This window comes from Glycine soja, chromosome 20 (genome assembly GCF_004193775.1).
Source record: "Glycine soja cultivar W05 chromosome 20, ASM419377v2, whole genome shotgun sequence".
NCBI lineage: Eukaryota > Viridiplantae > Streptophyta > Magnoliopsida > Fabales > Fabaceae > Glycine > Glycine soja.
In genome coordinates this window covers 4,278,683-4,295,324 of record NC_041021.1, presented here as the reverse complement: position 1 = coordinate 4,295,324, position 16,642 = coordinate 4,278,683, and the positions used below count along the sequence as shown (strand labels likewise).

The 16,642-nt window shown below is 31.2% G+C and overlaps 1 protein-coding gene across 1 annotated transcript; it reads left to right on the top strand.

The window, feature by feature from the left end:
* Positions 1-8,652: 8,652 nt before the first annotated feature.
* Positions 8,653-11,649, top strand: LOC114402260. The gene is made up of 2 exons (XM_028364769.1): positions 8,653-9,195; positions 11,280-11,649. The coding sequence occupies exons 1-2, from the start codon at positions 8,756-8,758 to the stop codon at positions 11,389-11,391; spliced, it is 552 nt and encodes a 183-aa protein (XP_028220570.1). The 5' UTR covers positions 8,653-8,755; the 3' UTR covers positions 11,392-11,649.
* Positions 11,650-16,642: the final 4,993 nt, after the last annotated feature.

The following is a 16,642-nucleotide window of genomic DNA, read 5'->3' as shown; positions in this document are numbered from 1 at the left end:
TTTATTTTGTGATTTGGATTGACAATTTTTTATTTTTTAATTTACTGTCATAATTTAAAATTTATCAATAAAACTTGATAATTATTATGTTATATTATTTTAAAATATTTTTTTTTATTTTTTAACATATTTTTGTTAAAATTTATTATTTTCACTTTTACTTAGCATTATTATAAAATAATATTATCAGTATTTTTTGTAAGATAATAGTAATTTGTCCACCACGTAATATTTAATTGTATTTTTTAACATATTCTTACATCCTTTACTAAAATATAAAAATAAAATATGCATCTTAATTATAAAGAAAATAAAATATAATAAATTATTCAGTACTTTATTATAATATATGATTTGATTTAATTTTGATAAGAAGTTTTGAAAACCAAACTAAATTGCAAATATAATATGATTTTTTTAGTTTTTTGGATTTTGTGTTTTTTATTTTTTTAGATCGGTTAAATAGTTTATAAATCTAATATTATGCATTTATAAATTTATAACAAATTTTAAACTTAAATATGAGTTTAGTCAAATGTAACTGTACACATTTTTTTAATATTGTTTCTTGTATAAGTTTTTTTTTTTTTTCATTTTTAGTTTAGGTAAGTTTTCATTTTTTTTTAATTTTGGTCTCTATAAGTTTTTTTTGTTCTTTTTTAGTTCATGAAAGTTTGAGTTTTCCAATTTTGATCCAAAAAATCTAACAAAGACTAAAAATAAAAAAAATAAAACACAAACATATAGAAATTAAAATAAAAAAAACTTATAGAAATCAAAATTGAAAAAATATAAATCTGCGTATACTAAAAATAAACTAATTTTTTTACAAGAAATAAAATTAAGAAAAAAACAAATTTATAAAGAAAAAATTCATATTTAATCTTAAATTTTAATATTATTGACACTTAGAAGTTGTTGCTCTGCCTCTGAAAGGGGGTGTGGGGTGTGTCGTGAGTTGAGTGACGAAGACAACAGCGGGAGGATGGGGAATGAAGGGAAAGATAGAATAGGAATATAAAGAAGAACAAAAATAAAGGGGGTGGAAACGAAATAGGGGGGTGTGAATATTATTTTTCTTGTTTTTCCCTCTTTTTCATTTCTGGTTTGAGCTAGACTTTAATTTGACCCAAAGTCTGACCTTCCACGTCCACTAAGTAGGACGAAGCCCACTTTTGCCTCGTTCTCCTTATTCAAATATCAATCTTTAGATGCACATTGTAGTTAAATTTAGGATAAATAAATAATAAATAAGGACAATAATAAAATTGTGAGAGTTAACTTAGAATTAACTATTTAATTTTGATAATAATAGATAATAACAACTTTTATAAAAAAATAACTTGCATTTTAAAGAAGTAAAAAAAATATAAAGCTTTAGTAACTACTATATTGCATGCACTTCTGATAGTTATTATAAAAGCTCAATGATAATTGGCACAATTAAATCTGAGGAACTAAAATTATGCTTTTATGATACTTGAGGGACCTAAGTGGACAATTGGAATATGAAAATTTAAAATCAACAACAACAACAACAACGCCTTATCCCACTAGGTGGGGTCGGCTACATGGATCAACTTTCGCCATAATGTTATATCAAGTACCATACTTCTATCCAAATCATTAAGTTCGAGATCCTTCTTGATAACCTCTCTTATAGTCTTTTTGGGTCTTTCTCTGCCTCGAATTGTTTGCCTTCTCTCCATCTGGTCTACTCTCCTCACTACAGAGTCTACCGGTCTTCTCTCTACATGCCCAAACCACCTAAGTCTATTTTCCACCATCTTCTCTACAATAGGCGCTACTCCAACCCTCTCTCTAATAGCTCCGTTTCTAATTTTATCCTGTCGAGTCTTACCACACATCCACCGCAACATCCTCATCTTCGCTACACCTACTTTAGTCTCATGTTGGCTCTTGACCGCCCAACATTCTGTTCTGTACAAAATCGCCGGTCTTACCGCAGTCCGATAAAACTTTCCCTTTAGCTTGATCGGTACCTTTGCATCACATAACACCCCCGATGCTTTTCTCCATTTCATCCATCCTGCTTGAATGCGATGATTCACATCCCCTTCAATTTCTCCATCATCCTGTATTACAGACCCAAGATATTTAAACCGTGTGACTTAAGGGATAATATGGTCTCTTATTTTCACCTCTGAGTTAGATACCCTCCTACTTTTGTTGAACTTACATTCCATATACTCCGATTTGCTTCTGCTTAGGCGAAAGCCATGTGTTTCTAGAGCTCGTCTCCAAGTTTCCAACCTCTCATTCAACTCCTCCCTCGACTCTCCAAGGAGGACTATGTCATCTGCAAAAAGCATGCATCTCGGCGCTATCTCTTGGATTTGTTCCGTGAGGACATCCAGAATTAAGGTAAAAAGGTAGGGGCTAAGGGTTGACCCTTGATGCAAACCAATTGTGATGGGAAAATCGTCTGACTCTCCACCCTGTGTCCTAACACTAGTCGAAACCCTATCATACATATCTTGGATAGCTCGAATATATGCAACCCTAACCCCTTTCTTCTCTAGAGCTTTCCACAAAATCTCTCTAGGCACTCTATCATACGCTTTCTCCAAGTCAATAAAAATCAAGTGCAAGTCTTGTTGGTCCATGCGATATTGCTCCATCACCCGCCGTAATAAATAAATCGCTTCCATGGTCGACCTTCCCGGCATGAAACCAAATTGATTCTCAGTAACTTGAGTCTCCTTTCTTAATCTCCGTTCGATCACTCTTTCCCATAATTTCATGGTATGACTCATGAGCTTGATTCCCCTATAATTTGCACAATTTTGTATATCCCCCTTGTTCTTATAGATTGGCACTAACGTGCTTCTCCTCCATTCCTCCGGCATGCGTTTTGACCTCATAATTTCATTAAAGAGTTTGGTGAGCCACTCAAGACCTCTATCTCCAAGAGTTTTCCACACTTCAATAGGTATGTTGTCTGGTCCCACCGCCTTACCGTTACTCATTCTTTTCAACGCTTCCTTTACTTCCTGTTTCTGAATCCGACGATAATACTTATAGTTCCGGTCCTCTTCTCTTGTGTCTAGACTGCTAGAGTCATATTCATATCCATCATTAAATAAGTTGTGGAAATACACCTTCCACCTTTCCTTGATATCTTTTTCATGCACTAAGACTTTGCCTTCTTCATCCTTAACACACTTTACGTGATCCAAATCTATAGTCTTCCTCTCTCTACCCTTAGCAAGCCTATATATAGATCTTTCTCCGTCCCTGGTTCCTATAGCTTGGTATAGTCCGTCAAAAGCTTGGGCTCTTGCCTCACTCACCGCCTTTTTGGTTTCATTTCTAGCTATCTTATACTTATCCCAAGTTTCAGAATTTCTACACCTAGACCACTCCTTGAAACACTCCTTTTTTACTCTAACTTTGCTCTGAACACTTTCATTCCACCACCATGATTCTTTACCCCTAGGTCCAAAACCTCTAGATTCACCCAACGTCTCTTTAGCCACTTTAATAATCTCTTGGGACGTCTTGTTCCACATATCATTTGCACTTCCTTGTGATTGTCCACACCATCCCTCCCATATCTTTTGTTGGAAGATTCCTTGTTTCTCACCCTTCAAGTGCCACCATTTGATCCTTGGTGCTACCATAGGACTTCTTCTCTTTGCCCTATCTCTAATTCTTACATCCATAACCAAAACTCTATGTTGGGTAGTCAAGCTCTCTCCCGGGATAACTTTACAGTTCAAGCAATACTTCCTATCAGACTTCCTGATAAGGAAGAAATCTATCTGAGAACATGTCCCTCCACTTTTGTAAGTGATAAGATGTTCCTCTCTTTTCTTAAACCATGTATTGGCTATAGAAAGATCCAAAGCCTCCGAAAACTCCAAGATGGATTTACCCTCCCCATTCATCTCCCCTAGGCCAAAACCCCCATGCACCCCCTCAAAACCTCTATCCACGCTACCTACATGTCCATTGAGATCCCCTCCTAGGAAAACTTTCTCTCCTTGGGGTATATCCTGAAGTACCCCTTCTAGATCCTCCCAAAATTTTACCTTAAAGTGTTCTGCTAACTCAACCTGAGGTGCGTACCCACTAATAACATTAAAGGTGTCCTGTCCCACTACCAATTTTAAGGTTATGATACGATCTCCTACTCTTCTTACATCTACGACATCCTTCTTCCACTCCTTGTCCGCAATAATCCCTACCCCATTTCTTGATCTGATTTTTCCCGTATACCACATTAAAGGTTATGATACGATCTCCTACTCTTCTTACATTAAAGTTGTCTAATTCTTTCGCTTTTTCACCTGTCCACTTAGTTTCTTGTAGGCACATAAAATTGATCTTCCTCCTCACCATAACATCCACTATTTCCATAGATTTTCCAGTAAGTGTGCCTATATTCCATGTACCAAAGCGAATCCTCCTGTCATGAACTAGCTTCTTTACCCACACCCGTTCACGAAAATGTGGGAACCCTTGCTTACTTTTCACTACATCCGGGCGGCGATGCAGCGGCCCTTGCTCTTTTGACACTGTACTCGAGCCATACAGCGCGTTGCTTCCGGGCAACGACCTAGCATTCACATTATTACGTAATTAATCCATGTCATAGAGATTCGACAAAGTTTTATGTTGGCTGTCGAAAGCCTAACACAACCCTCTCCTTTTATCCGGGCTTGGGACCGGCTAAGAATAGCAAAGCTAACCTAGGCAGGATTAATATGAAAATTTAAAATCGCACAATTATAATTTTTTAGTAACCAAAAATATAATTAAGTCTAATAAAAATATAATAAGAACTTAAATACTTTTGAATCTTGCATATTTTGTTAAGGTCCATTTTTGTTTATGCATTAATGCCTACTTTTAGACCTTACTATGAACATCTATTTTTTTTTTCTTTCTGAAAACATAGGGCTAAAGCCCTAAAGAAAAACTACAAAGAACACGTTAAGGTATTGCTATCAGCACTTAACAGTCCAAAACAAAAAGACGCTTCCACATACACGTATTTAAAAAATTCCAAAACAAACTAAGCAAAGTGAAGGGGAATGAACAAGGTGTAGAAATGGAGTACTTACATAGCACAAAAAAAAAAAATGGAGTAGCTGCAATATTTGCAATTGGTTCTTATTCTACTTTGATGTGATTTTTTTGAATCTCCTTCATGGAAATGCAAATTTGATTCTATATATCATCCAATTGGTTGCATCCACTCTCATTGTATGAATGAGATATGATGATAAATATTAGTTGTTAGTTTGTTGATTTTTTTTATAATAAAAGGAATCAAATGGATGACTTTTTTCTTCTTCATTTCTTTCTTAACTACTGAAACTAATTTTATATGACATGTAATTTCAATTTTAGTATTTGATTTTATGGGATCATATGGACTTGTTTTACTATAACAATATTAGTTTTGGCACTGTAATTTTTGCTTTATTTTTAAAACAGATTTAAATTGGCAATGTTTCCTATTAAATTTTAATTTGGCGGGAATCAAATTTTTTTATTGAAAATTTGATTTTTTTTAAGTTAGAAATTTATGATTGAAAAATCATTTTAACATTTAAGTTCCCTCCACTTCAAGGAACAATGTTTTTTTTTATAAATGCAATAATGTTTATTTATAATAATGATGCATAATGCTTTTAAAATTTAGTGTCTTACATCACTCAAGTCAATGATCATAATCGAGAGTAAAATTAATAACAAGTCAATGATGATAATCGAGAGTAAAATTAATACACTTGTAATATTTTTAAAAAATAAAGCCAAATAATTTACTTGTTTTTATGGGTATGTGTATTTTTGTTATAACTGTCTTTCATTAGGGATCAAAAGAACTATAATAAAGGTTTCCTTTTTAAGAATTCAATATAAAATATGTAAAAATATATTAAATTTGAGTTAAATTAAACTACAAATTCTTGAATTATTTGTTAGTTTTTAATTAGACTGTTGAGTTATTATTTTTTCAATTGGGTCCCTAAATTAGTATTTATTTTTTAAATAGATCTATGCCAAAATATAATTAAAAAATATGTTGGATCAAGTGGCCTCGGAATAATTAAGAAGGGGGGGTTGAATTAATTATTAATGTGCCTTGACTAATTAAAACTTATCCTTCTTAATTTTACTAGATTCAATTAGGCTTTTAGTACAAAGTTAAGAAAGTAAAGAACAGTAATTGAAACTTAACCAAAAGTAAAAGCGATAATTAAAAGTGCACAACGGAATTTAAAGAGCATAGGGAAGAAGAAGACAAACACAAGAATTTTATACTGGTTCGGCAACAACCCGTGCCTACATCCGATCCCCAAGCAACTTGCGGTTCTTGAGATTTCTTTCAACCTTATAAAATCCTTTACAAGCCAAAGATCCACAAGGGATGTCTCCTCCCTTGTTCTCTTTGAAAACCCAAGTGGATGTACCCTCCACTTGAATTGATCCACAAGAGATGTACCCTCTCTTGTTCTCAATATAACAATCCCCAAGTAGATGTACCCTCCAATGTGTTGGGACAAAGAATTTTCAGGCGGTTAGTCCGTTGAATCTTTGTAAAAGAGAAACAAAAGATATCTCAGGCGGTTAGTCCTTTGAGATCTTTTGTTTAAGGGGAAGGGAAGAATCAAAAGAATTCTCAGGCGGGGTCCTTTGAATTCTCTTGGAAAGGGAGAAGAGAGACACAAAAGAATTCAGGCGGTTAGTCCTTCGTTCTTTTGGCAAAGGGAGAAGAGAATGAAAAAGATGAATAACACAAGTTTTTGATCAAAAAACTTTTCTTGAAAGAAAAAGTTTTGAACAAAAACTTTTAGAAAGATGAAGAGAAGATGAATCGGAAAAAAATTTGTTGAAAAAGTTGAATGATGTTGAGAGAGAAGATTGAAAGATAGATTTCTTGATTGTTGAAAGAGATGTTGAAAAAAGATGATTTGAAATTCATGCCATGGTCACATATTTATAATCTCTTGATGACTTAAGTCAAAGCTTGTATCTCTTGGCAATTCCTTTAAAACTAGTCACTTAAAAAGTTATGATTTTTGAAAGAATCTTCAGAAAACAAGTCACTTGAAGAATTGTGACTTTTGAAAATGTATTTTTTGAAATCAGTCATTGGTAATCGATTACCATTAAAGTGTAATCGAATACACGTCAACAGATGTGACTCTTCATTTTGAATTTTGAAAATCTTAACGCTTTAAAACACTGATAATCGATTACATGATTATGGTAATCGATTACAACTTTATAAATTAGTTTGAAAAACAATACTAGCTACTGGTAATCGATTACTACCTTCTGGTAATCGATTACCAGAGAGTAAAACTCTTTGGTAAAATATTTTGTGAAAACTTCATGTGCTACTCAATTGTTTTGAAAAACTTTTTAGTACTTATCTTGATTGGGTCTTCTCTTGATTCTTGAATCTTGAGTCTTGAATCTTAAAACTTAATTCTTGAATCTTGAAACTTGATTCTTGAATCTTTGCTTGAAACTTTGCTTAACTCTTGATTCTTTGGCATCATCAAAATAACCTTAGAAGACATTGCTTCCACAAAATAAATATAAATTCAAAGACTTAATTAAAAATTTTCAAATCATTATTGACTAATTTGCATGCTAATATTCTCAATATATTGGATGAGAATATTGGATTTAGAACTTACGTATAAAGTAAATTCTGATTTACATGTGATAGATTTAATAATAGTATAAAATAAACAAATAATTAAAATAAAATATAACAATTTGCTTTTCTTTTACTGCATGCTTTATTTTATTCAATCCCCACACTAAATGTTTCTTACAATAAATACTAATATGATTAATAATGTTAATATAAGATTACAATTTTCATATTCTAAAATCCTAACACTTTGCTACATGTACCCACCAAAAAAATACTAATACTTTCAAATTCAAATAAAATGATTATTTTTTTTGTCCTGATCACATATCAATGTGTCTTTTAATTCATGTTAAATATATTATTTTCACATGTATGAATGCAACTAGACCTTAAACCATTTCGTCAACATCTTTTGGGTTAATAGTTTTTTCCTTTTAGCAAACATATATCTGATTTTACTATTTTAGATGATTTTTTTTTTGTTGATTTCTTGATTAAGAGGTTAGAAAGAAAAAATTATTAGTCTAAAATGTAGTTTTGATCCCTTCTCTGCTTTTTAAATTTACAATTTTAGTCATTCTATTTTTTAATTGAGACATTATGTTTTTCTACTTTTTAAAAAATTGTGATTTTAACTCCCTTGATCAATTTTATGTATTTCCTCTTTTAAGTTTTTTTTTAATAAATTAAGTTTTTTAGAAGTTAAATAATTTTAAAAAATATTTGTCTTGTACATAATAAAAAAACAGTTGTCAATTAACAATTAACATTTACTCAGGAAATCAACATTTGAAATTAGTCCCAAGAATTAAAATTAATGATTTTTTTGAAGTAGAAAATGAAATATCTTAATTAAAAAAAATTATAATTTTTTAAAAGTAAAAAATAAAATGTCTTAATTGAAAAATGAAAAAACTAGAAACACATTTGAGTTAACAAAAGAAAGAAAATTAAATTTTAACCATATTATTATTATTATTATTCATAAAGAAGTTTGGAGTCAAGGGTTTTAGGGGTTTTAGAGGTTTTAAGCAGCATCCGCATCTATTCTTCTTCTTTCTTGGCGTATCTTCCGACGCAGCCACCGTCTTTCAGCACTTCATCCCAACAATGTCCACGCTTCCGAAGCACCAACCCGAAGCGAAACCCCAAGATCTCCCTCCGGATCAACCAGCTTCGGCGCCCTCGGATGCAAAACCCGAAGATCTTCATCCGAACCAGCCAGGTTCGGAGTCTCCCGAAGCCAAAGCAGAGGGGGAAGAAGAGGATGAAGAAGAAGAAGGAGAGTGCGGGTTCTGCCTCTTCATGAAGGGTGGTGGGTGCAGAGACGAGTTCATAGGGTGGGAAAATTGCGTCCAGGAGGCCGAAAACAACAACGAGGACCTCCTCGAGAAGTGCGCCCAGGTCACCGCCGCTCTCAAGCGCTGTATGGACGCCCACTCCGACTACTACGAGCCCATCCTCCGCGCCGAGAAGCTCGCCGAGGAACAGGCCATCGTCGAATTGGAGAAGGAGAAGCAGAATCAACAACAACCTCCGCAAGACCAAAAGTGAGAACCCTAGTTTTTTTTTTTAATCACTGTGACTAGCTCAAGTTTTTGTCACAATAATTGGAATTGGAAAAGAGAGTGTTTTCTTAATTGGATAATTGGATTCACAGCTCTGTCTCTGTTCAATTGATTTAATTTGCCATATGGATGTGTTATATCAGTTGCTTATTACTGTCTACCAAGGGGTTCTGGCTCGTTTAGTTGAGTAGTGTGCCTGAGTTATTGCAAATTTCATAGTATCTGATTTCGATTCTTACGTAAAAAGTTGCTGTTTTACTGTCTAGTTACTTGTTCATGTCATAGTAACAAGACTGCAAGAGTGTGTGATCAAGGTTTTAAATTGCAGTTTTGTCGGTGTTTTTTCTGTGGTCCTTGATATTGTGCGAAATTGTGGTTGCGGTGGTGACTCCAGAAACCTTGATGTTGTGACTGTTTTTAAAATTGTGTGTGATCTATGCATGTCTAACTCTAGGATAGAAAAATATTCAGTTACTGAATGTGATCTATGCTAGTAGTGAATAAGAAATGAGACTTAGCTTGATTTGCGAAACTTAAGTGCTAGAAAGAAATAGTAGTGAATAAAAAATGAGAAATAGCGTGAGTTCATGATTCTCAATTAAGAGTTAGTTTGGATAAATTGTAAGAGATGAAAATAGAGAGGAAAATGAATTTTTTTTTTCTCCATAAGTTATAAATAGATCATGTGTCTTGGCAAGGTTTTAAATTGCGGTTGTGATTTCATTGCAATCCTTGATGCTGTGGGAAACTGCTGACAATTGTGATGTGGTCACTTCAAAAATATTGACATTGCAGTTGAGATCACAATCGCACGCAGATCGTGTTTTAAAATCTTGTATCTTAGCTTTTTGAGATGGAAGATGAGAGAGCTCTTAAAAAGGTTGAGACTTGAGATGGATATTAACTTAAAAGAAAAAATGATTTGTTTTATCGTCTTATTTTTTTTTCTTATAAGTACTTCTTAGGAAGCTTATCTAGCTCAACTCATTTAACTTCTACAAAGTAGAGGTGTATTAGTTGATTTTAGTGTATGAAAGAAGTTTGGTTCATTTTACTTGTTTTTTTTTTCTTACAAGTGTTTTCTGATAGGTTTGTCCAACTCTAGCTACTATATTCAGATGCTGTTTCCTGTAGATTCTGCAAGTTGAAGTCTCTTTTATTCTTTTTCTATTCCTTCAATGGTAGCATTTATACTTTACTCTGTATTTCAGTTATATTTTCATTTCCGTTTGAAATAAATAAATATACCGTACTGCTTGTGTTAATGCCAGTAACATGTAGCCTGTTTATTTTACCCCAAAAATCATCTTATGGGCCATATAACATGGTTTATACAGTACTTCTGCAAAAATTGAGTTTGTGAAACCAATTCCGTAGTAGAATTGATTTGAACTTTTGAAGGAAAGTAAAATCTTTTAGCTTTTTTTGTTGAGTATAATTCTTGAAACATGCCTATATTTTCCCTTTAAAGTTGATTTACTTTATCCTCCAAACAAAATATTTTTAAATTCAATTTTAACATATGATTCTCAAATGCAAACAAAATTTTGTAATTGAAATCTATTGTTTCAATGTTAATGCCTCTAAAATGTTAACAATATTTTAGCTATCCTATTGATTTGAACTTTTGAAGGAAAGTAAAATCTTTTAGCTTTTTTTGTTGAGTATAATTCTTAAAACATGCCTATATTTTCCCTTTAAAGTTGATTTACTTTATCCTCCAAACAAAATATTTTTCAATTCAATTTTAACATACGATTCTTAAATGCAAATAAAATTTTGTAATTGAAATCTATTGTTTCAATGTTAATGCCTCTAAAATGTTAACAATATTTAGCTATCCAATGATCCATAAGTCAGTGGAAGGTTTTGCATTAGCCATTCACATACTATTGGTAGGAATTTTGAGGATGAAAATATTATGTTTGAGGTACTGACCTTAGAAGTGGATGAAGTATGAAGTGTTGAAGCTCGGATATTTGAATTATGGATCTTCTATGGTGAAATTTTGAAGTATTAAAGCAGTGCATGGATACTCATTCTTATTACTGCAAATTCATTCTCAGGGCCGAGAAGGTTGTTGAGGAAGTAGCCATCATTGAATTGGAGGTGGAAAAGCAAAATTTGCCACCAAACGAGTCCCAACCCCCTTCTCCTTCCAGTCAAGACCAAAAGTGAGACCCCATTTCATTGCCCTTTTTTGCTTCTCTTAACCCACTGTCATACTCATACCTGTACTGTCAATGCAAATAGATTACAGTTATTTTTGTCACAATAATCGTGACTCATTTTTTTTGTCACAATAATTGGAATGACTAGTATTTTCTTTGATTCGCAGCTCTATCTCTGCTTGATTAATGATTTTTAATTTGTGATATGGTTGTGTTGTATTGGTTGCTATTTTACCGTCTAGTTACTGATTAGTGATTGATGGCATAGTAACAATAGTGTGTGATCTATGCATGTCTAGCTCTGTTTAGTTTGATCTACTCTAGTATAGCAAATATTCAGTTACTGAATGTGACACTGGGTTTCCTGCTTGGTGTTTCTGTTATAACTTTATGATGGTGGGAATGCTATACTGTTGATTTGCAGAATTTAAATGCAGCTAGTAGTGAAAAACAAATGAGAAATAGCTTGACTTCCAGATTCTCAATTAAGAGCTACTTTGGCTAATTTTTTTGACAAATAGTTATAAAAGAAGCAAATAAAAAGGTAAAATGAATCAATTCTTTTGAACAAGTTATAAATAACTTATGTATCTTAGCAATGTTTTAAATTGATGTCGCAGTTTTGTCACAATCCTTTATGTTGTGGGAAATTGTTGACAAATGTGGACGCGATAACTCTAAAAACATTGATGTTCTGCCAAAATCGTAACTGTAGATCATTTTTTAAAAAGTTGTATCTGAGCTTGTTGAGAAGATGAGAGCTTTTAAAATTGTTGAGGTGGATGATTAATTTTAACTTAAAGGAAAAATCTGATTTTTTCCCTTAATTTCTATTCCTATAACTACTTTTTAAGAAGTTCATCTGTCTCAACTCATTCAACTTCTTCAAAAGTAGAGGTAAATAATTATGAATTGATTCTAGTCTATGGAAGGAGTTTGATTTATTTTACTTTTTTTTTCCTTCTCTTGTAAGTGTTTTTTTGTTAAGTTTATCCTAGCTTGTAGATTCGGCAAGTTGAAATATGCATCCTTTTCCCCCCTCGTTGGCAGGATTTACACTTTAACTCTGTATTTTAGTTATATTTCCATTTCCGTATGAAATGAATAAAAATGGTTGGTTTTGATTAAATAATTGTTAATGCCAATAGCACGTAGCCTGTTTGTTTTACCCCAAAAAATAATGTTTGGGGCCAAATAACATGGTTTGTACATTGTTGCTGCAAAAACTGAGTTTCTGAAATCAATTCTTTGATTAGTAGAATTGATTTGAAGGAAAAAGTAAAATGTTTTTAGTTTTTTTTTTAGTATGCCGATATTTTTACACTTAAAAGTACCTACGGATAAAAAAAATTTCACTTTAAAGTTGATTACTTTACCATCCAATCAAAATCTTTTAAACTCAACTTTAAAATATCATTCTCAAATACAAATAAAATTTTGTAAACATTAATTTTTTCAGTGTCTAAAATCAATACTACTAAAATCTAAGCCAAATGCAGTCTTAGCTATCTCATGATACGTTAGTCACTAAAGGTTGTTTTGCATTAGTCACCGACATAATATTGACGTTTTAGGTATTAGTATATAATGTGGATGAACTATGAAGTGTTCTAGCGTGCATATTTGAATTACTGATTTTCTTTAGAGGGTATTTGGTAGAGAAGTTTCTTTTATGTTTGAAAATCATATTTTCTAGAAATGAATAAAATTTATTTGTTTGATCATTGTGAATCTTTAGATAAATTTTCTATGAATTAAAGATTTACATATATTTTTATCAATTATTTTAATTGTTTATCATATTATATAATTTAATAAACAATAAAATGATATTTTTACTTGTGATAAAAGAAAAAATAAATTTGGTAAAGTAAGATTTTCTCCTCCCTTTATAGCAAAATTTTCATGAAAATTGATTAAAAAACATCATTTTCTAAGAATTATATTTTTTTAAAACACATATAAAAAATAATAAACTAAGTTGAAAAACTTATGATTCCCAAAAAATAAAAAAAATTTATCCTATCAAACACTGTTTTAGTGACATTTGTCATCCTTCTGTTTATCTTCTCCGTAATGCCGAGACTTTATTTGAGATGCAGGTATCATTAGAAGCTGTCGAAATAACAATTGAAATTTGAATATTCAAAACCTGGATATTTTTGGAAAAAACAGAAAGAAGAAAAATGACTACGACACTATATCACCCTATTATTTCTCAAAAAAATATCATCCTATTATTTCTCCATAATGCATATAGTGTGCGTTCGCCGGTAAATAGAGGGGAATGGAGCAGCTGTTTATACAAATAACTTGTTTGATTCAGAAAAAAAAAAAAATTACACAAACCATTCTATAAACTTGAACTTAATAATTTTATGAGTAAATTGCACAAATCATTTCCTAATTTTTAGTTACACACTTTTTTTTTTCTAATTTAAAGAGTTTTTTTTAAATATTAAATAACGATTCTCAAACATGCCAACTAATTAAATCAAAGAAATTTTTTTATGCTTCACTTCATTGTTGAATTGGGTTTTACATTTCTAAACTAAGCCTTGCTTTGATTGCGAGGAAAGAAATATTATTCATGAACAAATTTTTAAAAAGTAACGTAAATACAACACCTCTTTTTTATTTTAATTTAAATATTTCTTCTCAATTTTTTTTCTTATTTTTTTCTTTCAGACTATCAACTACACCCTAAATCTGGTACTACTCTGGACTCAAATATAAAAAATAATTAATTAAATTTTTAATCTCTTAACTTGTTCAGATTCTAATTTTTAATTTCTTAAAATTTGTTTGACAATTTTTAGTCTTTCATTAATTTTCTGTGAGCATTTTTAGTTCCTCAAAAGAATTTTTCCTATTTTTATTCTTTCATTTATTTTTATTGTTTAAAATTAGTTTAAAATATATAAAAAAATGAGGGACTAAAAATGGACAAGATAAGGATTAATCTTGAACAATAAAAATAAATTAGGGACTATATATTGACAAAAAAAAGGACTAAAAATGCTGATGGAGAATTAACAGAATTAAAATTTGTTAAAAAACTTTTGAAGAAGTAAAAATTAAAATTTCAAAAACTCGAGGGACTAAATTTAATTAACCTGTAACAAATTACACTCATTAAGAATGTTAGTTAAGTTTCTTTAATTTTTCAATCTCATGTAAAACAAAAAAGAATTTCATTTCCTAAATAACCATGCATTATTAATTGATAGAAGACTTTAATTTTATGGGAAGTTGCTTTTAAAATGGAACACTTTTTCTCCAATTTAAAGTTCGTGTGATTAGTATCTCAAGAATAAATAAATCATTGAAAAAAATTGATCCTGGATCGGATATTACAAGGGTATCTTCCAATTTATTGAGTTAAAGACTAATTATGTATGTCTATTAATCCAAAATAATTTTACACATGATGAGAATCAAATAAGATTATAAAATTTGAATCAAATAAAAGAATATTTTAGAGATTATTTAATTAAAAATTAAGATTATATCATTTGTAGTAACTACTAAGTACTCCCTCCTTCCCTAATTATAAGTCACTTTCAAGTAATTTACACATCTTAAGAAAAGTAGTTAATTTAATTAATCACATTAAATCTGTTAATTATTTATATTATCATTCCAAGATTATTTTCTTCTTATCTTTCTATTCACTCAATTACTTTTCATTAATGTTTGAAGAGAGAATAATTAAGTAAATATATGTAGGAAAAAATAATTAAACATCTAGAAATTATAAAAATGTCTTATAAAAAGAACAAATAAATTTTTAAAATGTCTTATAATTAGGGAGTAGTAATAGAGTGCATTTCTGTAAAAAAAAAAAGTAATAAAATGTATTTGATCTCATGGTATTCACAATGAGCATTGATTCCGACTATCGTCAAAATAAAATATAGTTATTTGGTTATCACTAAGTGTGTGTTTGGTCCAAATAAGGAAAAGAGGAGGGGAGATAGTTATTTTTTTGTTTGATTCATAAGGGGAGGGGTTTTAAAAAGTAATTTATTTATTTTATATAATTTTAAAATGTAAGTGAAGATATTTTAGTTATTATTACAATAGACATGTTTTAAATCTCCTTTTTGTCCCCTCAAAATCCACCAATATTGAAGGTAGCAAACTAGATAAAGAGAGATTTCAGTCCTTTCCATTCCCCTCCCCTATTAAAAGATGAACCAAATAATAAAACAAAAGTTTTAAAAAAATCTCTCATCTTCCTTCCTCTCTCCTTCAATCTCCTCCAACCAAACACTCCAAGTAAAATTGAATTTACCTCAAAATCCTAATTTGACTTAAAAATAATAAAAAGTAAATTTTGCTGTGGGTTAAAAAATTATACTAATTCTTATAACAAACTTGCTTTGAGAACAAAGAAAAACCAAATATATATCACTCGACCTAAAAATCAAATTTATCCCGAACCAATAATATTGCAAATCAATTCAAAATTAATTATGCAAATAAACGCATATTCTTCAAAGACATACTAACTAATTGCTAAAACATGAGATTATAAAGTTAATTTGAGAGTAAAAAAAATAAACAAGAAGAGGTATTGGGTCGAATCCTTCTATTGAAAAAAAATTAGTAATTAACATTGACCGATAGAAAGCCTTGATGGTGAATAGAATCCCTCTCAAGCTTCTGCAACTGACTCCTAACAAGAGATTTATCATTTTCAACACGGGCATGATCTCTCTTCATTGCAACAACAGTGTAATAAACAATCATCTTCCCAAACCTATCATCATCATACAAAGCCTTCTTACCCTCCTAACCCTTGTCCATAAAACAAACCCTAGGAACTGGTCCAAGTCCGCCGCCGATGAATTCGGTACTTCTTTCTAAAAGCAAGAGTTGTTCTTGTTGAACACGTATTCTAGCGTCTTCAAGTCTTGGATTTCACTCAGCGCCTAGATCAAGTTTAGAAAGTCATTGGCAGTGGCGAAGCCGTTGTTTTTCAGGTTCTTGATGTTAACAATTTTGGGTAATACATACATACATACATACATACATACATACATACACACACACACACACACACACACACACACACACACACACACACACACACACACACATATATATATATATAATTGAATGAGTTAGAGACATTATTTTATTAGCCAAAACATTGAAGTGGTCTAATCAATATAAAATTATGGCTAAGGGCATATATGTCTTGAAAGGCTAATTGTGTAGATACCATTAGTGATATTATAATTTGATGAGAG